The sequence below is a fragment of the Platalea leucorodia genome (assembly GCF_965183815.1).
Source record: "Platalea leucorodia genome assembly, chromosome: 1".
NCBI classification, from domain to species: Eukaryota; Metazoa; Chordata; class Aves; order Pelecaniformes; family Threskiornithidae; genus Platalea; species Platalea leucorodia.
The window spans coordinates 133,556,123-133,578,496 of NC_138823.1; the positions used below are offsets into that span (position 1 = coordinate 133,556,123).

Below are 22,374 nucleotides of genomic sequence, written 5' to 3' on the forward strand. Positions count from 1 at the left end.
TCCCTTTCTCCTCCCTTTCTCCTCCCTTTCTCCTCCCTTTCTCCTCCCTTTCTCCTCCCTTTCTCCTCCCTTTCTCCTCCCTTTCTCCTCCCTTTCTCCTCCCTTTCTCCTCCCTTTCTCCTCCCTTTCTCCTCCCTTTCTCCTCCCTTTCTCCTCCCTTTCTCCTCCCTTTCTCCTCCCTTTCTCCTCCCTTTCTCCTCTGTCCATCAGGTCAGTACCTGGTTAAGAGTTGCTGAAGACAAGGAATATGACTAGTGTTAGCAAAGGGAACAGAGAGAATGAAGCTTGTACAAGTATGTGCTATTTCTGAGCCTTCATAGGCAAATGGCCCTCAGAGAGGCTTGTACAAAGTGCAGGAGCTGGTTGGGAGCAGAGCCTCAAGTCTGTGCTATGGAGAAAGACAGCGGCTTAAAAGTAATGAAATATACTTGGCTCTAAATTGCTCTGTCATCTTGCTAGACAGCGGTACTGGTAACTTCAGAAAACCAGGAGGTAGCTTGCTCTTGTGTCTGTGGCTTTGCGTGGAGCATGAAGAAGGATCAACGAGGAGAGGTGGTGATGGTGGAGAAGGAGCCTTGTGCAGGAGCCTGAGCTTCTGCTTCTGCTGCCTGCTTGGGGACTGCAGGCACCTTACTTTACTTCTCTCTGCTTTGGTTTCCCAACTTTTGAGATAGAGATTATGATAAAGATCTTTTCTGCAAAGCATTTGAAAATCCTCTGATGAAAAATGCTGTGGAAGAGCTAGGTACTGTTAATTTAACATGCATTACTGGGAATCCCAGTAAGACTTGTTCCAAATTTACAGCTGGCACTGCAGCCTTCCTCACCATTCCTGTGTTTCCCTTGGGCTGAGAATTATTTTAAATCTCCATCACTATTGAGTTTAACTCCTTTACTGCTAAATGGTACAACAAACCCACGATTTTTTTTATCCTGAGTTCCATCCATTTATGATGCCAAACACCACTGTTGCTGAGAAAGACCATAGGTACTTGTGCAGAAAACTAAAAGGTGTGGTGTGAAGACGAAAATGATGGGAAATTCAGAAAAACGCTGCAGTTGTTGGCAGAGGAGGCAAGGCATCTGCCCTGCTGGAGTGGTGAATGGGATGTTAGTGCATTAGACGTTCCCTTGGATGCTGATGCGCAAACGCTTTAACAAGTATTGACCTCTGTGTGTCTGCTTTTCCTCAGGGCTTTCCACAGTCCTACTCCCATAATCTCTGCACTTCTGCTGAGTTTCCGCTGTTTCTCCTACATGTATCCCTGATGCATATTTTACCTTGTGTAGAACACTCTTTGTAGGTGTAACAGCATAGCTCTAGGTGTGTTATTCTTAGTCACTTTAGCTAACAAACAGCTTATTTCACCCCCGCCCCCAACCTTCATTGTGGAATTTCATGAAAACACAGAATGCATAAAAACTTCAGTTTCCCTCCAAGAAATGCAATTTAACTTTAAAGTAACTTCCCTATTGTGTTTGTTCCTTTCTCAAGCAGCTGCACGGCAGCTATCAACAAAAGAATAAAGTAATTTTGCTTAGAGAAAACTCATTCCAATTACCCATCATAATTTGTAGGAGATGTGTAAGTGTAAAGAAACGGCATATGCAGTAGCTCCCCCCTCCCATTCCCCTGTGAGTTTTTCCACTCATCTATTGTATCTGTTTTTCACCAGATATTATCTTAACGTAAAGAAGTGTGTAATTAAAGTCAGGGAAGGGAGGAAATTGAAAGGATAAAGAAGAATAAAGATATTTAGCAAGTGCATCGTATGAAAGGTCATTTTTGTATCTCGCGTGGGAGGAAGAAATAGCAGAGGAAAGTAGGGGAAACAAACTTAAGTGAGTGTTGCTGACTTTCAAGAGGCAGGTGTTGTGTGAACATGGGTTATATTCCCACCATGAATGAGTCTTTCAGGAGACTAACAGGGACAAGTTGACAGATGCTCTTCTACTAATTCTGATTAGAAGTATGCAAAGATATGTCTGATTTAGTAAATGCATTGTGTTTAATTGGTATGTAATGTGCGTATCATGAAGAGTGTTTTAATGAGATCTTAGTTTATTTTTCATGGACTGACTTTTTACTTCCTAGTCTGTAGGCAGAAATTTGGGATCTGTCTACCCTAAACCCCATTTGAATGATAAACTGCATGATTAAAACAGAGAGAGTTGAGCAGTCAGAAGGTGGAGAGGTGTTAGTCAGGCTGTTCAAAGCTCTGTGGTTTTGTGTTGGTATCTGTCACTTCAGTGATGGTGTAACAGCGTGAGAAGGAGCAGACTGCATCTCCAGGAGCCTTGAGTACTGTTGCAGCAAGCCCAGAGGAGAGGGTTGTTTCTACCTTTAAGTGAAAAAAAGGAGGGCTCTTTCTTGCTATGGTTGTGGTTTGTATTTTCTTTCATTCAAGGCCTGTTTCTTTACATCCAGAAGAAAACATACAAAACAACATGATAATTTACACATGAGAAAACTGATAGTTTATTTTTATTGGGTAGTAGTGAAGAAGAAGAGGTGAAGAAGAAAGTTTCCTTCACAAGAAGCAGCTCAGTTAAAGCCTTGAGCTCAAAGTGAGGAAAAAAAAATGCTGCTAAGTTAAAATAACTCAGTGCTGAAACTCTGAATGTCTTCTGCTTTTTTCTTTTGACAGGGTTTGCCTGCAAAGTGCTTTCACAGTATATGCCATCTAGTTGGTACCTGCTCGAATCTCAGAACCTGTTTATTGTGACTGTGTGACTACTCTGTATCTGACTGTCTCTCACAGCTGCTGGCTGGTATTTTTACAGGGGGTTCGATTTCAGTCCAGGTACCTCACTGAAGAACTGCGGAGGATTTTCACTGAAGACACTGACTCTGAAACGGAAGCGTTTGAAGGCTTCGCTTCAGCCGAGGTGGATGTGAACAAGAAAGGAGTTCTGGTAAAGGCAGTCACCTACACGTGAATGTATATGTTGACTTCTTTTTTTCTGTCTCTTCTGTGTAAACCTCGTGTTCTGGTAGGAGTGTTTCTGAGACACTGTGATGTTCTTTCTTCATGCTGAAGAAAAATATATGTTGCATTAAAAGAGGAAAAAAAGCTTTATTTAATGTAACATCACATATTAGAAATGAGAACTTCTTCCCCTGCTTATAGACTGACTGTGCTGGCAAGATTGTTCCTCTGAAGACAGCCATGTCTGTATCCCAGACAATATTAATATGTAGATTTTGTGTTGTTCTCTGCACAGGGAGAAGTTGTGTACTGTGAACTTTTATAAATTTGTTGATTTAGGTGAATTTATGACAATGCCTTAGGGTGCCGAGACTGCTGCCTAGAATTAGTGATATAAAAATGACCTTTCTTGTGTCACAGCCAGTGATGTAACATGGGATTCTTCCTGCCTCTAGGCGATGGAGTCAGACTTGAGTGACGAAGAACGCGATAATTTATTGGGTAGTGAGGAAGAAGAGGAGGAAGAGGCGAAGAAGAAAGTTTCCCCCAAGAGAAGAAGCTTTGGCCTTCGTGTTGCCTTGCAGTTTCCCACCAGAAAGTCGTCTGAGAAAAAAGTGCCTGAACAGGCTTTTTCTAACTTACCTCTAAAGGACAGTGAACCCCTCACACCTCTTTCAAAAGAAATAAGCTGCAAGCGGTGGGACAAACTAGAGGGCTCTGCTTCAGAGTCTGAAGAAGACATTAAAGAAATACAGGAGGAAAGTTCCAGTGCTCTGCTTAAGAGAGCCATGAATATTAAAGAAAATAAAGCCATGGTAAGACTTACGAGCGGTGCTTTGTTCTCTGACATTTACATCCGAGTACTTAGCTTCAGCACAGTTGAATTTTGGCATCCCCGCTGGTGCTGTGCTGGGACTGTGCGAAAATCTCATGGTGGTTTGTGTTTGAATTTTTCTACCTGGGAAGACCCTAGAGGACCATCAGCACTCAGACATTTACCCCTAAAATAGCCTCAAGTAGGACTAGCCTGCTCAAGTTTAAAACCAGAGTTGAACCAAGCATTTTGTATGTGGATATGAGCAAAGTTACAGATGGCCAAGTTGCAGTCCTTATATTCAGAACATGTCAGAAAACCAGCTGGTCCCTTCAGGTGGTTTGTGGTGTTATTTGCACAACAGAGTTTCTGCTTTGCCTTTGTGCCTGACAGATCTGCTGCAGTTACTGATTGGAAAGCCAGCTAAAAACTGCTAAGGATGGTAAATGCAGTTTTTCTGTTGTGTGGGATGTGATGCTTACAGTTACGCTTTGCTATATAACTACTGAAAATGTGTGTATGTGTGTGCGTGTAGGTGAGGAAAAAAGAGACACTGATCGTTCCCCAATACTTTTTCCTCTATTGTCCAAAATGCCACCACTTCTCTTTAATTGTCACGCTGCTGTGCAAATCTGAGTTGACGTTGGCTCCTCAGTGGCTCCTTCAGTTTTACTATATTCCAGGAAAATTTGCAGCTTCCAAGCAGTCTTGAGGCTCAAGTACACCTTTTGGGTGTGTGGGCCTGCAGCTCCCATGTAAAAAACTGCTTTAGGTTTGTTCCTGTGTTTCTAATCTGTCTTGTATATTCACTGCTGTTGTGTTGGTCTTGCTGCTGTTCCACCCTTCTCACCTTCCACTCTTCCTTCTAGTTCAACCATTGCAAAATTCATTGGCATCCTAGTTGCGGTACTGTAATGACATTAAATAGCTCTTAATAAATGCCACACTGAAGTATATACTGAGAAATGCTGTATCCAGCCTTTAATCTCATGATTGATATGGCAGTCGCAGAGACAGCTAGCAGCCTGGCTCATCCCCGCTATTGCTGGCTTTTCAGAAGATAGCCTCATCCTGGCCTTGCAGAACAGGTCAGTATTTTTTTTGGACCTGTCAGCCACTGCTTCTGTTGAAGTGTACCTCCAGGACATCTACACGGTGCAACAGATCGTCCTCCTGAAGTGCTTCTGATACTGCATATGCCATGGTTAGGGGACCGGCCAGCGGGGCTTAGTTGTTTTACAACTTTGCAAATGAGTGTGTACCCATGTCACTGTGTATATCTGCACAAAGCAATGGATGTGTAGCGTTACTGGCTGTGGTTTGCAGCATTTGTGAAATCAGCGCTAGCTGTCATGATTGAAAGAGGGACGTTCCTAGTCATTGCTACTAAGGACCACTGAAAAACGACGAGCAGTTTCCCTGCTGCAATGTCACTGCTTAAGGGGACACTCTGAGTTCCCGGGCAAAAAGCACAGGTGTATCAGCAGTCCTGCAGTAAAACAGCCCACAGGGAACGTCGTACAGTCTTCTGGCCAAGGGCGCCCTGTCTTCCTTTTCTCCCTTCTGTCATATGAACTGTGAATTTCTCGTTATCGGTCATAGATATTGTAACCACGTTGTAATGCACTTCTTCAGTGCTGTTTCAACAAGATTGGATGCAATTCTAGCTAATTCTAATCCCCAGTAAGAATTAATGGGAGCTGTGAAGTTGGTACTGCCTGCAGAGTTTTGCTCATTCAGGGGTAAATGAACCCCTTTTATGAGCCCCGCTTAAATAAAGTGCCTCCAAAAAGGTTTTATGCACTGAAACTTCATGTGTTTAGATATAATTCAGAGTGCCTGCAAAGAGTGGATAATAGGTGTTGCTTATTTGCAAGTTTGCAGTGAGTTTTCAATGCAGCATCACTGTTGATTTCAGCTTGACCAGCTGCTGGCAGAACTGAATTCCATACCCGACTTGTTCCCGGTGAAAACGCCCACCTCGACTCCTTCAGTAAGTTTCTGGTACTGGCTAGATGTGACAGTCATTTTTGCTACATTTAGGATGAATGTGTTTCCTCATGAAACACTTTTGCCAAGTTTGTTATGGTTATCTTTGGTTTTGGTCACTTTATTTGTATAGATTTGCTGTTGGTCAGTATTGAAGTACCAGAGGTTATGTGAGGAAATGGAATTTTATAAGATAATTTATGAAGAAATATGGAGACCAAGGTGATATGCTTTTTTATCATTTTTGCCCCAGAAATACTGTTGAGATGCTAGACAAATGTTTGTGTATGTGGGAATAAGGAAGAGTAGTTGCCTTCCTTTGGGTTTAGATCCTGTTCATTTCCCTGTTAATTTCCCTCTTGCAGGCTTTTCTTTTAAAATCCAGACTTTCCAGTAGAGCAACACTAATGAAATTCAACCACTTTAACATGAACCTGGAATGATACTGTAGTTATTTCAACTGACTTTCCTTGTCTAGAAGCAGAGAACTGTCAAACCCTCTAGGTTTTTTTATAGAGCAATGTTTTTCCACATATATTATGAAGAGATTTGAGGAAGAATTGAAGGGTCATGTCTTTGGGAAGCCCATGTAGAAATGCTGGTGGGGTGGTGGCTAGGTGAAAAGGTGAAGCCAAATTATACAGTCTTTGAAAGGCTGGAACCTTGCTAGCTCTAGTTAAATGCTTTAGAAACTTAAACATCCTTTGAATACATATATAAGCCTGCTACTTGCATTTAGTATCTTTACTTGAGGAGGGGGAGAGCATCAGGAGCATTCTAGTTATCTCTTCTTCTTGGCTTTTGACTTCCAGCCTGTCTCCTTGTGATGTGCCTTTCCTTCTTTCGAAGGAAATAACTAGAGTACAGTAGCAAGTAGACTTGCTTCCTACATCTTGTTTATCCTGTCAGATTTAGTAGATGTCTTTATGATAGGTATCTATGCAGGACTTCTGGTGCATGAGTTCAACCATGCAGTAATTGGCAGGTTGACAATATGAAGAGAGTATCTTGTGCCTCCTAGTAATTTCCAGATCTAGGAATCTGGAAGTAGGAGAAGAAACTTATTAATGCCCTTTCAATTTAAAAAAAAAATAAAAGAAAATAAACTAGAATTCAGATTATTCCTTGAAGATGTATTCAATCTGTAGGAAAATCTGAACCTTTAGCTGCTGAAGAAGAGTGAGAACTAGCTTCTACTTTAATATGCCATACAAAAAATTTTGGTGTAGTTTTGTGACGTTAATTGGAATAGAATTTGACTGTGAAAGTGTGGTGTTTTAAAAGGATCAAAAAGGTGTAGCATGTAGGAAGAACTCTTAAGTATGCTAGAAATTGGTGAGGTTTGGCTTAACAAGTATGGAGTGGGAGAATAACAGATTAATTCATGATAGTACAAGTGTGGTACGGACATTTTGAGATAATTATTTCTGGTGTTTAACACTACAAACATAACTGAAAGGTCAGTTACTGGAATCGTCTTCTCTTTCCAGAAACAGAAGAAAATCCCAAGGAGGACGTTTTCTGAAGGCCAGATAACACGTCGCATGAACCCAACCAGAAATGCTCGTCCACCAGAGAAATTTGCCTTGGAAAAATTTACTGTGTCAGCTGTTAAATTTGCAGAACATTTCCGTAGCTATAGACAACAAAACCTCTTGAAGAAGAGACTCAGTGTGGTATTTGCCAGACTTTGATATCTCCAGTAGTCAGGGATTAGGAAACATTCTTTTAAATTGTTGGGCAGCACTTAGAGCAGACATCACATCCTATAAAAAGTCAATGAGAACCTTTGGTTTGGGATTAGCTACAGAAGAAGTTGTCTTCAGCCCTTCCTGCCTCATCTTTCACCCATTAACTGGGTTCTATCTGTGACCTGTGTTGTCCAAAATATAACAAACACAGCAGTTTACTTATGGTCTATTACTTATTTATTATCTGAAAATTATTAGAGCCCACAATGTAGAAGGCCTTCAAGTGACAAGGCGGTGGGTAAGGTAGAGGTGACAAAGGTGATCTCTGTCTTCTGGCTCAGGAAAAGGTAGCAAAAACCTCTCTCTGGAAAAAGCAGAGGGAATATAGAGAGGAGTTACATAGCTGGACTGAGAATGAATAAAGGGAATCTGCACCAACAAACTGCTGATGTACTGGCTAGCCATTCAAAAGTTGCAGATTTTATTCTTCCCTGTTTTTTTTAAAATCTCCTGGTTTTCCTTCCCTTAGTTTATGGTGGTCATTTGTCTTAGTTATATTTACTGTATAGCCTTTATGAGGAAGACTCTTTGTATCTGTATATAGTAGAGCCTGGATCCCAGTTCTGCTTATAGGAATGTGTGCTGGGTGTAGTTGAAGCATTATAGAAGGCATTTGGCTATTAAGCAAGGTGGAGTAGCACTGAGTGAGAACCTGGGCTGATAAATGACTGTTTTGGAGAGAACAGAGCTGATTAGGGTGAAGGACAAATTAGGTGTTGAGTGGGGTAGGTGGAAGGCTATGGATCTGTTGAGACTCCTACATGAAATTTGAAATCTTCTGAGGGGCGTAATGATGATCCATGGATTGGGGTCAAAGAGAGTGATAATTTGGAAGGAAAAAAAGAGAACTTCTTAATAGTGAGTAGAGGACTCCCTTCCAGATAACAAACAGGATAGTAACAAAGGACTGGGTATGGCAGGACTAACGTAAAACTTCAGTAAAGGTTTTTTTTTTTTTGAAGACATTAGAAATTGTCATTGGAGAAAGCAATTAGCATGCTAGGAGACTGAAGGAGCAAAGCATGGGAAGGCAGATGGTTATAGTTCCTTATTTTGAGGGGGAAGAAATAATTGAGTATGAAGAGTTACAGCGGAGGTGTGCAGGGAATGCAAAGAAAAGGAAGTTGCAGAAAAACATGTTAGGAATTTGTGGAAATAATAGAAAGTAGCAATGATAGGAGGGAAGAACGTATAAACAGAATAAATAATTAATGGAGTAGAGAAGAGATTAGGGAGGAGAGAAAGAGGCGGTGATGATTTGGAAACTCTATTCCCTGTTCTTCCAGTGGTCCATGAGCCTGCAGACTGCCCCTTCTAGCCTGCTTACACATTATAAATGAAAGAATTTGTCACCAAGTGTGGTGACAGAGTCTTCATGACACCAGACAAAAGGTGTTGAGATGAGTTTGTTTAGCAGGGGGATTGTGGAGTGCGCAAAAGAAGGAGATCATCAAAGTATTCATCTCACCGTCCAGTAGAAGATATTACTGAGGAGGACTTGGACAACATTGCAATCACTGTTAAAGACAAAATCTATGACAAAGTTCTAGTAAGTGGCTGCTGTTTTCTCTAGTGTGTCCATTTGCTTGAAATTGAAAACGTCCTAACAGATCACCTTGCTACAAGGTGTGCTTTCCTGAGGTTCTGGAGAGCGCAGCTTTGCACTATTAGATTACACAAGCACAACTTGGAAGCCTTGCCAGGCTTCTGTGCGCTTGCCTGTGCTGGTTGATACACCCTACCAACTTTTTGCGTCTGCAAAGAAATACTTTCTTGCCATAGAGGTATTAAGTGGAATTTGCTATAGCTGTGACTCACCACTGGTAAGAGTTGACATCCCTTTTATCTCTCAAGCTCACTTAATAGGAATGTGGTGGTGGTTGTACCATTAAATAATAGTGATCCCTGCTGTTCCTTGTACCCCCTGGAAATGACATTTCTGTACAGGTTGGGTAGTTTCCAAAGCTCTTGAAGGAACAGCTCCTCCTCTCACCGGGTTTGGCTATGATTAATTGTCATAAAGATCTAGATGATCAGCTTACTATATATTTCATGCTTCATTGTATTTGCAGAGATAAGTCAGAAGGTCATTTTCTGAATAGATTTATCTTTTTTCTAGATAGAGGAAAGGGTCAGAACTGCGACATGAGGTACATGTAGTTTGAGACTCCCAGTGCAACTGAGGCTGGGCACTGTCTCTGTAAAATCCATAGCATCTCTCCAGATAACTATATGGTTTATCATAATAACAGAACTTAAGGTTCTTACTAAAAGATTTTCATTGCTGAATTTGACTTTGGTTTGAAATTTGTGCTTTGCTATCATCAGCAGATGTATTAGGAAAATTCAGCAACAAGCATCAAAGATGTCCATCATATATACATATTTCTCCTCCTTTCCAACTTCAGGGTAGTACTTGCCACCAGTGTCGACAAAAGACAATTGATACAAAGACAATCTGTCGCAATCAGGGCTGTGGAGGAGTCAGGGGACAGTTTTGTGGACCATGTCTTCGAAATCGATACGGGGAAGATGTGAAATCAGCACTGCTTGATCCAGTAAGTATCATTTCTTGGGCTTGGAAAGAAAGTGTAATGAATACTGTTTTGTTAGTAAGCTGTGACGAGTATATGCTCGTGATAACATGGTGTTCAAAGCTTTTTGCCTCGAGAAGATCTGTAGTACTGTTATGACTGACACTGATCTTGTTGGAACTCAGGTGGAAGGTGCTGGACCTGGGTTACAATCCATCCAGCTTCATGCTTTGAATTGCCACTTGCTTACCAGATAGTGGAGGGAAAGCATGAAAGCTTTTGAGGGAAGGAAAGTCCCCTTTCAGAAAAAATACCAAAATGTACCTTTTTTTTTTCTTTAATGCTCTCAATAATGTGGCATGCAAAGCAGGTTCCTTGTTTTAGATTCTAATTTTTAAATATGAGAAAAAAGAAGGATACTTAAAAGTCATAGGGGTGATTCCCTTTTCTCTGTTGGCCCCAGGGGCACTGAGCAAGGAGAGAGCACAGGCTGCTGCCAGAGAATGAGGCACGTGGCTACGCAAAGCCCTCTCGGCAGAATAGCGCTCTCTGTGCTCAGCTTGTTCTGGGACCACCTCTGCCCCATCTCCGCTTGAGAGATGGGCTTCTGGGCTCTTCTGAAGGACAGCAAAGAACTAACAGCTCCAATGTGCTGGCCCAGTGTGGCAGTGGCTGCTATACTGTAATGCAGGCGGTTAGCACCTGCGCCTCTGTGTTCAGTTGCTGAGCAGCTGGGAGATGCCTGACTTCATGTACATGCTGGGTAATTCAGGAATCAGGCTATGCCAGCAGGCAGAGCCAAAGAAACTTGACACGGTGGGTACCCATCTTTTTCTAGGGAGTTCAGTATGGTCAGCCTAACATAGGATGAGTTATCATTAGGCATTCCAGATGCCTTTAGTCTGTTTTAAATTAATACTGAACAAGTCAGAGAGCCTGAGTCTTCAGAGTAAGAAGTATTCAAGCAAACAGGGTAGTACTTAATTTCTTTAATCCTGCACAATTTGGAAAGCGTTAACAAGGTTGGTTGGCTGCCTGATTCAGGCTTTTAAAACCTTGCCCTGAAGGATCACACAGTAAGAAAGCCATACTTTTGTATGTCTGAGCAATGGGAAGGTGAAAATAACCTTACTCATGGCTTGCCTTTAACTCCCCCCTCCCACATTTACCCCCTTGCAGGCCTGGATCTGTCCTCCTTGTCGCGGGGTGTGCAACTGCAGCTACTGCCGCCGGCGGGACGGGCGCTGTGCCACAGGCATGCTCATCCACTTGGCCAAGTTCTATGGCTACAACAACGTCAAGGAGTACCTGGAAAGGTGAGGGCCATGCCCTGCAGTCATTCCTTTTCAAACTGTTGTAGCCCTTTTTAAATAATACTTGACTTTTGTGGCCTCGGGCAGATCCGGGACCTATACAAAAGAAGTCTCTTGGACTTGAGATTTCTCCTAGGCTGAAATCAGCTGCATTAAACTGAGTCATATTGTCTGTGTAAACAACTCATTTGCTTAAGAAATTGAAATGCTTTTCCCTATTTTGAAATCAGTATTGATTGCTTCAAGCATATAGAACTGCTGTTTTGGAAGTTGTCATCTTCAGCAATGGAAATTGTCTGTTTATGGGGAAGCCGGGTTTCCTAAAAAGCACTAACGCTGTTTTCTCACATGTCTTCTAGTTTACAGAAACAACTGGCGGATGACAATTGAGAACACTGAGCTCAAGCTGTGCCTGCAACTGCTTACTATGTTGACAAATTTTGACTTCAAAAGGTTATTACTATGTTTTATATAAGATAGAATTGTAGAGTATAGTACGTACATTTCTGTGTTGGGAACTTTTTGATTGATGTGGTCTTATGCAAAAGATCTCTCAGGAAAATGTTTTGGTAGAGAAATCTACATGCACAGACCTATAAGTTAAGTGAAATGGCACTCTTGAACCTTGAGTGGTTAATTTTTAATAGAGCTACACAACCACATGATGGAGAACTTGGTCAATTTGAGCAATATTTTTATTTATATAATTGTGCAAGTTTGCAGAAAGGGTGTTTAACAACTACCTGTAAAGCATACCCCATCTTTAAAGAAACAAAAACCCCCTTGTGTTCCAGCTTGACCATTAAGATTCAGTTTTCCGACCCTTGCTTTCTGAACCTATTCCTCCACCTGTAGTTTATGGAATTTGTCCCTGGAAAGAAGGGAAGGGTGCTTTCATCTGAATGCCATTATATTCCAGCCAAAGCTGATGCAACCTACTAGTGGGAGGATGATTTTTTTTTTTTATTCCAAAGTGCAATTAATTAATCACTGAAACATGAAAGTGGAAGAGTGTTTTGTAAAAAAAAAAAAATAAAGTAAAATTTTAAAAATTTTAAACATCATCCCAATAAAGAAAAAGAATCTCACCAGCAGTTTGTGTGTGATGCACCCGCTGCCTGAACCAACTACCTTACAGCAGTCATAACCAGTTAACCAGTTTAAATCACAAAGTTCAGGATTACTTTTTTTACATACAGTTCATACTTAGATGTTTTATCATATGTACGACTAAGCTTTCACACAACTTTGTTTAAATGCAACATGTTTGTATTGTATTGCAGTATGATTATGTTAAAATTCTTGTAAGAAAGATACACATTTCATTTTATGTAGAGAGAATAAAGAATAATCAAGAGGAGTATTTTGTGATTCAAACTACACCTAGATGCTGATGTTTCCCATTTACTTTCCCATAGCTGGTGTAATGAAGGAATGCTTGCAGATCAATAATCATTATGTGGAGAAACACAGGAACACAACACTGACGGATGAGGAAATAACAACGTAGACCACATAAGTGTTTGTTAAACTAAGGATTGTGTTTTTGTGAGGCAAATCTCCTGCTCCAGCTGACTGAAAAATATTTTTCTCCTTTTGCTTTAACTGGGATGCACTATTGAAAGCTTAGTACTAAACTGCCAAGAGTAAAGCTACTCCTGCCAGAACCCCTTTAGCTGGCTTCTCCTGGCTTTTCAGATTGAAAGTCCAAACGTAAGTTGGCCCTCTGCTTTTGGTTTTATAAACTGGACATTCATAAACATCCTTCGATCCACTGGAATAGCCCTTACAAAAATGACTGGCATTGCTAGAGTCAATTCCTTGAGCTGGGCTTCAGCTATGACCCCCAGCTAGATGTCCCATCTGGCACCCGCAGTAAACATAGGCACATGGCTTATGTGGTGCTCTGTAGTGCAAGACCAGAATAATTTGGGTTTAAACAGTTGCTTATTGCTAAATATTTAATGCTACATTTGAACATACAGATTTAGTGTAGACTGTTGTTGGCCTGTTGTGCGTCATCTCTTTGTATGAATGTGGAGACGAGTACGTAGCATCTGCCTGGACTGGACTTCTGGTTTCAGCAGCATGTCCTTCTATTGAAAGCAGAGACTGGAAACTACTTAGAGTTGGGACTTTGAGTATGCCTGTGACTGAGTGTGCCTGTCAAAGTCAAGTGCTCAGATTTTCTCCAAATTCTCCACTAGTTTATGGTCAAGTATTCCAAAAGCTGGAGAACTACACTGGAGTGTTTAGTATATGTTTGTACAGTGAGATATCAAACAGGTACTTAAATGTTGTTAAGATAAAGGAGTTCTGTGCTGCTGAAGGGCCTTGCACTTTCTGAAAGCTGCTGGATTTAACTTTGTTGTTGTGTGTTCTAACATAAACCGGCGTATAAAATGTTGCAGATGCTTATTGTGGATTTTACGAGTGTTTATGTAGCAACAGGAAAGTTTATATTTGCAAATACCAACACAAACACAGAAACACAGCAACCGCAGCTCACAAGGTTCCTCGATACCTTCCTCATATCCAGAGGAGGAATGAACAGTATTGCCCTGTGAGTGACAGATGTTTTAAAAAAAAATCCTCTGAAAAATTCAGGCTACCTTTTACAAAAAGCAACAGTCAGATGACATGCTCGCCATTGCTCGAGTCCCTCACCCTGACTTTCCCCTTGGGTCTTACCTGCTGTAGTAGCAAGTCCCCTCTAAAACAGTGGCTTTCCTTTTATTATATTCAGGTCTAGTGAAGAGTACGAGTCATGATAATGTTTCTCTAATTGCCCGTTGGAGTCATTCCCCTTTCCTCTAATTAGCTGTAACTTAGTTGACAGCCTTTCTAAGTTAAAACTAAAATCCCATTTTGACTACAGGCCTTATTTGTCGTTCCTAAACTAGATGCTTCAGTCTCAGGAAAATACAATTCCAAAAGAGCAAGGTACAATGTTTATCCTCTGAAAGTTGTTAAAAGAGGGGTTGCAGCTCAACGGATGAACACGGTTTCCATTCAGGGACAGCCTACAACCATACTACAGCTACTGCAGTAATTGACTGCTTGGAAACCCACTTGAAAATCTACTCATGTCATACTTACTTACACATCACCTGCTTAGGTGTGTCATTATACCTCATGCTAATGCAGGGGTTCCCAAGTATTTCCTTATTTCTTGGTATGTCTCCCCAATGACCTATAAGTATTATGGCCTAGGAAATGAAAAATTCAGAGTTCTTTAGATCTGTTTATTTAGAACTGACAGCTTTCTGCCAAGGTGGAAGAAAAAATGGGAGAAAGATGATTTTGAAAACAGTTTTGTTGGTGGGTTTATTGTCTGTTTGCTTTGGTTTGTTTTGGGGGGGCATTGTTTGTGGGTTTTTGTTTTTTTTTTTAACTGCAGCTGTGTATGTGGCTTGATCCAGGTTACCAACATCTGTTAAATACTAACCCTATTCTGCACCTCTAAGAGCTGCAGAACATTTCTAGGTCATCAGTATCGGGGTGAAATTTAAAGTCTCTGGAATAGTTTTAAGCTTCTGAACTTCAACTAGATTAGAGCTGCTGCTTTATTACAATGCAGACATTGTTCAGGCTCAGTTGACAGGTATTTAAATGCATGAAGTATAGTCAGTGATTAGGACACCAAGCTGGTACGAAATTTCAAGTCACAGTGGACCAACACCAACAATCCACCACCATTCCTAAACTTCCTCAGTGCTGTTCATAGGATCACAACACTTTAGTCACTTTAGTCCAACTCCTGATGGAACTTATCTACCTAATGAAGGAAGCTAGAGTCCCTGAACTAGGTTATTGAGATCAAGCAATTTAAGTTTATTTCTTACCTTCCATGAAAAGCCCACAGATACAGGCTCCTTCCCTTGGTGGGTGGCCATAATCTTCTTTGGTCTTTTCGGTAACATCTACAGTCAAGCACACCTTATACAAAGGCCAGTTGTTCTTGTGTGCCATGCTCTGCATTACAGCTTTAAAAAATAATACTTTCAATAATTCAATATCCAGACAGTAATTTTAATGTCAGAACTGTTAACGTGCCCCTCTTGGACCTTTTGTGCACAAGCCTGAGACTGACGTGTTTATTTTGTTTTGGTTTTGGTTTTTCCGTTGGCCATTAGTTGAAGTAAGGCAAAAAAGCTGCGTGAATGCAATTGTTTGGGAAAAAAGCATTCTGCACAGGACAGCACAAACCAACCCCCTCCTAAGCAGGGGAGCAAGACCACATTGCTGTCTGCACTCTGAGATACCACCTCTCTCCAGCTGAGTCCCTGTTCAGAACAAGCCCATGCTGACATCTATTCTAGCCTGCATGGTCCTTACGTACCAGCCCTTGACAGGAACAAGCACCCAGAAGAGAAAGCTTGGAAAGAGGCAGTAAAAGGAGTGAAAAATACAGCTGGGTTTTTGGTGGCCATGCAGAATTTGAGATACCCTGTTATCAGGCTCTCATGTGGCTTCACTGTGGTCTTCAGAATAAATAGATGCATATCTGCTGTGATCATGGCAAGAAGTGAGACATCAATACACTGCTGAAGATTTTTCATCCCCTATTGTGGGAACAACTACACAAAGAAGACTGGCAGACATCTATTTTTTCTACTTAGCCTGGTAACTGCGTTAATACTAAGGAATAAACCAGAATGGTACCATGACATATGCACTGAATTAGTTAAATAATAATGGCAGGAAAACTTGCACTCTTAACCTTTTTTAAACGATGAAACTCAGGTTTTATTTCCTTAGCTGCTTTGTCTTCACACTTCTGAGTAGACTGAAGATACGTTTGGGTTGTTTCCCCCGCTTCCAGGAGATAGTTATTCTGATACCAATGAGTCTACCTACAGGAGAACTTGGACTAGAGGATTTTAAAAATGGGACAACTCACTGCTAGCAGTCCCTGTTACAGAGCAAGTTTTGCCATTTCTTTACTTTTTTATTCAGCTTAGATATTTGGCTGATTTTTATCTTTTTTTTTAAACTGTGTTTAACTCTCCAAACAGCATCAAAAACATAGCTAGCACCAATGTTAAAAAGTAAATGTCTGGCGGTGAAAGGATATGCCTGGTTCCTTACAAGCATCACTGCTTACCTGTCAGAAAGGACTGAGGATGGAACAAGCCAGAAAGCCACACCACTGCTGGCAGCACAAGGTCCTGTGTCCAGATCTCAAGTTCTTTGTACCACATGAGATCGGTAACCCTAAAATAGAGGTAGTAATAGCTTCTGCCTTCATCTATTTGTACTACTTCTTAGGCAAAATAAATTGCAAGATGTCAAATGTAAGAGTCCTTTTGTCTACAGAGAAGGTACACGGCGGAAATAACCAGAAAGTATATGCTTACGCAAGCATAAGGTCGTGGTTTTAGTGGACTTTGTTCTTTCCTTGATGTAGGTATGTCTGAAATCAGTTGTAGAAGGGGATCAGCATGAGACGCATTGCTGGCAACAGAGAATGTGAGTATGCTCAATCCTGTAAATCTTGGGGAGAAAGCTGAACATCACCATTAGTCATGTTAACACACCTTCAGAAACTGCCAAAAATCGGTAAAAACTGATGGCTTCTTAAATGCAAATTGTCTGATACCATCTTCAGTGGTGCATTTAAACTTCCAATAGGCTAGAGCAAAGTACAAATCAGGAGCACAAGACAGTCTGACAGAGACTCTCAATAACAGCATACTGTAGCACACGTTGTGGTGAGATTTCAGAGGAATTTCCAAAACACTGCCTATTTTTTCTATATCTAACAGCCTGCGAGTGGCAGGGTAGGGGAAAAGGTATCCTGAAGGATGCTGAACACCCCTAGCACGTGTGACAAGGGAGTTGACAAAGCCTTGCTTTAGCAAAGTGCTTAGCATTTCTGCAAAATTCACTTCAAAGTAAAACTGACTTGCATTAAGACAAATTTTGGAGGAAAAAATAAATAGGACAAAGCTGCTGGTTTTAGTTCACTGGAATAGCTCTGTGTGTAGTAGTGAAACCCTGTTACTGTGGCATACTTACCACGGGCCAAGGCTGTATGTGGATGGATATGCTACTTTAGTCCATGTGTCTGGCACAGCATCATAGAAGAATGTGGACTGCGGCACTTCCATGTGAGGGGAAAACATCAACTCCCCCTTTCTCTGGAGAACAATAAAAAGCACACTGGCATCATAAAGAATAGCTATTCTTTCATTTCCAAAAAAGCAACAGAAAGCCCCAAAATACATAGAAGAGCAACAGTACTGTTAATAAAAAGGTCACTTGCCTTCAGACTGAGGTCCAGCTGTTTAAGAGACCTATAGATCTCTGAAAGGAGGAGGTTCATCTCTCACACTCTTGAAGGCAAACAAGGGCATAGGGCTCCGGGCAGTAGTCATCTGCATGATTTCTGCCATATTAAACTCCTCAGGAAGCATCTCCAGAATACTACCCAGGACATTCTTAACCTTTCCAGGCCAATACAAACAGAGCCATTAGAAATCACTGCAGTGATTAGAAATCACCGCAATTCACTCTTTTTGACTCTTCTGCTTTCAGGTCTGATTTCTTCTCCAGGAGAGCGCAAACATCCCATTTTCTTAGGCAGATAAAAAACGGAGATACTCCCCCACCTTTGCCCTCTCTTTGGCAACAGTATTGAGAGAAATGACTGCAAATCAGTTAACACTTAGCAGCTTCTATTTAGCTTTACATTTTCAAGTAACACTGACTGCCAAAGCCCACCACACATCATCCCTGGGCTTAGGATGACCACTGTTACAAGGATGTACCCTAAGATTGCCTTGGTTTTTAGTCAAGTGTGATTAATAGTTTGTGTTTTCCATAGTACCTAATAGCTTCTGTCTCCCCCTCCACTGCCCACAGTCCTTACTGTCTTGGGCATCAGGCAAAATACAGCGCAGGCACATGCATACACAGTCTCACCCCCAAAAAGAGCCTCTCTCCCTCCTCACAGGCCTGCTCTGGAACTGAGACAGAACACAACTGAAAGCCAATTCATAACAGTACTGATGAGCAGGAACTGAAATCACAACATTCATGCAGCTCAGTTTCCCTTTCAGCCCTAGCTTTGGCAGAATTAATGATGAATGCTGTATGTAATTGTCCACACTCACTAAAGTGGATGGGAACCAAACGTGAAAAGCACAGGCTCCCCCGGGGAAATGAAATGTTGTTTGGCTACTTACATGCAGAGCTGTCATATTCCCTTCTGCAAAACCCCCATGATCTGATAGGAGATGGTGATAAGAGAAAAAAAAAAAGAGTGCCCAGAGGTAAAGGACGTAGTTTCTCAGGTCTACACTCAGAAAGGAAGGTGCAGAAGACAGCAGGGTCTGATAACAGAACTAGCTGAGATTTCTGATTACATTTTCTTTTCCTGCTCATCCTTTATTCATTTAATCTATTAAGCACAGCACCAGTGCTTTTCCACGCTTAAAACCCAGTCTTTTACATATTTCTGGAATCAGTTTGGCTGTACTAGGATATCTGGATATCTGAGATACCTTGACTGTGAACAGAACTACAGTGATCCAGTTAACTCCATATTAAGTGACAAAGCTTATCTTTGTATTAGCATTGGTCCCTTCAACCCAGCATCTGATAGCTTATAGGTATTAATGTTATTGTTCTGCTAAACTCCAGATTTGGTACAAGAGAGGTGCTGAGGCTAAGAGATGGTCAGACAGCCTCCTTGACCAGATTTCATCTCTTCAGACTACCAAACTAAAAATCCCTGAAAACCTCTTCCTCGCTGCTGCTTGCAAGGGAAGTCTCTTGGAGCAGCCATGTGGCTCCTGCTCAGATCAAGGGCCCAGGAAGGGGAGCGGTGGGAGAGCACTGTCCTTGGGCTGCTCTTCCTGGCGTGGAGACCCTGCACATCACTGCTAGGCAGAAAGAAGCCAGGACCACGGGCTGGGAGGGACCTCCTATGCGCACCACAAGTGGGAAGGAACAGGGAAGCTACACAAAGGGGATTTCTCATGCAAGAGGTGGGAACAAAGCACAGAGGTGAAGACTAGACTCACCAACTCAGCCAACTGTAACTTTCTTTGGTAAGTTAGTGTTGCTGTACTTGTTTATAAAAGCACACAATAAAAGCAAGATAGATTCATCCCTTGTTTCCCACCCTATATTAAATTCAAAGTGAAAAAGAAACAGTCTCCATAACAGGTTAGATGTTCCTCTGGTCCAAATTCCTCCCTAGTGCAGTACATTGCACTGGCTGGCGCATTACCATCGCTACTATTAACGCTCAGCTGATCTTTGCTAATTTAACGCGCCTCTTTTTTCCTAGAAATAAAGTCTCTTCCTGAAATAACACAGTAAGATGCGTGCTCCACATGTCATTAACAGCACTGAAACACACCAGATGGAGAACTTTACCTTTTCCTGTGCAGACTGGCCTGATCCTTCTACGAATGAATTCATGGGTTGCATTCCCAGAAGAGTTTTGAAAGGATTATCTGACTTTGCTGTCAAGTATCCCATCTCAGCATTGGGGTGCAGCCCATATAGTACAGGGCTTTTCAGAAGCTTTTCATCTATATGGTTATGGTATTCAGCATAATCCAGATTTTGTGGGGCCAAGAAACCTGGTGCCAGAGTCAGTTCCCCTTCAAGCTTCAGTAAAAGAATCAATAATGTTATTGATAATGCTGTCACCAGTTCTCAAAACATTCTTCTGCATCTACAAAGTTTCAGAAATTCGTCTGGAGTCTATGAAAATTACACCTATATGTTCTGATATAGTGGAACAGGGTTAACAAACTATTTTTAGTACAGTTACTGTTCACACACTTTCCCGATGTTCCCATTTTCTGCAGTATTGAAATACTGTTGCTGCTTCCTTTTCCTTCATGAGGATGCTCTGAGTTTATTTTAAGGGCTGCCACTACTGAGGCGAGTGTATTTTAAGTACTGAATTTCTGCAGCCCCTCAGTAGACAAGCAAGGATCGTTGTGCCGTTTTGCAGATGAGAGTCTGAGACACGCTGCTGGTGTGTCACACAGGACACCTCTGCGAGAGGCAGGACTGGAGCCTCAACTCCCCTGAACCCCCATCCCAATAACACATGAGCCGCAACATTAATTCTGCTTGGTGTGTTGTTAATTAGGGGCTTTGCACAAACACACTCTGCTCATAATAACCTTAAAGAGATTACAGGCAGCGACAGGGCAATGAGACAAGTAAGTGCAGTGTGGAAATGGGACAAGGCACAACAATATTTGTGTAATTCTTAGCTTGTCAGAAACAGCGATTCCAATTTCCACAGAAATGGTTGCCAGTTCTTCATGTGTTGATGTCCCGTCCTTTCTCTTCTGCCTGGCTGTTAACACCCAGGAGCTGGAACAGAAAGGAAAAACATGCTACTCCATTTCATCTCTCCAAATGCAGGAGTCTTGCATGCAGTTTTGTATCGCTGCTTTGGCCTCAGTGAGATAGACAGTGGTGATAATTTTCACAGCAGAAAAAATTAAGGTCTCATCAGCTCAATATTGAACCAAATACTATTAACTGTACCGTTCCTATAGAACAGGCAGGCCCTACCCCGTCAGGATATTAAAGATAAGACTCAGGACTTGGGAGCAAGTCAAGAATTAAGTAGATAGACAGAGGGCTTTGGTGAGATGTACTCTCAGTGGTCTGCCCTCCTGCTGATGACAGGACAGAATAAAAGCTGTAGCAATCACATTTATTTTCCAGGCTCCCCCAGCTCCTGTGCTGTATGGACTTCGCTGGATTCAAAGAGTTTCTCTGAACTTATTGCCATAGAGCTGTCTGGGATTTAAAGCAGACTTGGAAGTTGTTTTTGCTGAAAAATATTTCTAGCTCTAAGTGGTACTTTTCACAAGAGCTATTTCTTCCTAATGCAGGGTCCACTCCACAGAATCACAATAAAATTTAACGGCTTTTGGCATTTAGAACAGTCAACAACAAGCTGCTGCTCACAATAACACCAGTAAGCACTTATTTCTGAAGTCATTTTGGTTCTGCAACCAGCCATTTACCTGCGCCTGAACCTGCACCACTAACCTCACCCACAATAAGCTATGTCTTAAGACGCCACTTTGAAGTAGTGCGCAGGTTTTGCAAAAAGCCCTGCTATTCACCTCGAGTGGAAGATCAATTCTGTCAGACAATCTGTACTTACCGGTCTCTCTGCTGGCACTTAAAACGAGTTTTACTGTATTCCTGGGAGTTATGTACACAGAGGGAGGCTGCGGGTTACGGGGGTTCGTAGCAGGAACTCATCGCCCTTCTGTCCTTACAACAGATCGCAGATGAGGTATAGCAAAGCTGACGTACACTGGATTATTCTAACACACCTTGTGGAATGAATTTCTAGCTAAAAGAACTCATCAGCAATGAGAATAGGTAAAAGAGAAGGTAATCTCCCCAGCGAACACAAAGTGCCAGCCCTGACGAAAGGCATTGCCATCCTGTTTGCATTCATTTGGCTGCCAGTCAATGAATGATTTTCTGGTTTTGCTGGTAATTTGGGGCTCTAACATTTTCCAATTATGGCAAAAAGCTTGGAAAGATATCTCACTGTTTAAAATACCAGCGGATCCACGCTCGGGGTTGGGTCCCTAAACTTTCCAAAGGCCATACAAATAGCAGTGATTCTCCTCAGGTTTCACCACCTATACTTATTTTACAATTATTTGAATGAAAGTTCAGGCTTGTGAAGGTTAATGGACTGCCTAAACTGGAAGCAGTAATTCTTTACTTATCCATAGGCTAGAGGCAGAGCCGGAGCTGGCAGGATGAGCTTCCCACCATGCCCCCGCGACCTCAGCTGTCATTTGGAGAAATCAGCCTCCGCGGAGGTCAGGAGTACAGTGGTGTTTAGCCTTTCCATCTCCATGGCAACTTACTCTTGGGCATCTTCTTCCGAGCAGTTGCTTCCAATTGCCTTCATCTGAGTGTGGCTCTTTGACATATGAAAACCCACTCGTTAGGGACCGAGGAGACACCAGCAAGCTCATCTCGCTCACAACGGAAAGGCAGGCTTCAGCCGCATCGCCAAGGGGGAAA

General features: G+C 41.9%; 2 protein-coding genes across 2 annotated transcripts in view; one reads left to right on the forward strand and one right to left on the reverse strand.

Annotated features, from left to right (window-relative positions):
• Positions 1-2,806: 2,806 nt before the first annotated feature.
• On the forward strand, positions 2,807-11,721 carry CDCA7L (cell division cycle associated 7 like; the record flags this gene model as incomplete). The annotated part of the gene is made up of 8 exons (XM_082332122.1): positions 2,807-2,916; positions 3,386-3,745; positions 5,663-5,737; positions 7,224-7,409; positions 8,902-9,033; positions 9,893-10,042; positions 11,198-11,334; positions 11,691-11,721. Exons 2-8 carry the CDS (start codon positions 3,389-3,391, stop codon positions 11,719-11,721), a joined length of 1,068 nt encoding a protein of 355 aa, XP_082188248.1. The 5' UTR covers positions 2,807-2,916; positions 3,386-3,388.
• A 1,242-nt stretch (positions 11,722-12,963) lies between these two features.
• DNAH11 (dynein axonemal heavy chain 11) overlaps positions 12,964-22,374 on the reverse strand; it is a gene marked incomplete at both ends in the record, with an annotated part of 151,645 nt that continues 142,234 nt past the window's right edge. The window contains 9 exon segments of the mRNA XM_082329513.1: positions 12,964-13,116; positions 13,315-13,427; positions 15,177-15,317; positions 16,439-16,548; positions 17,353-17,468; positions 17,600-17,661; positions 17,664-17,696; positions 17,699-17,780; positions 19,720-19,956. Coding sequence (XP_082185639.1) covers positions 12,964-13,116; positions 13,315-13,427; positions 15,177-15,317; positions 16,439-16,548; positions 17,353-17,468; positions 17,600-17,661; positions 17,664-17,696; positions 17,699-17,780; positions 19,720-19,956 — 1,047 coding nt within the window.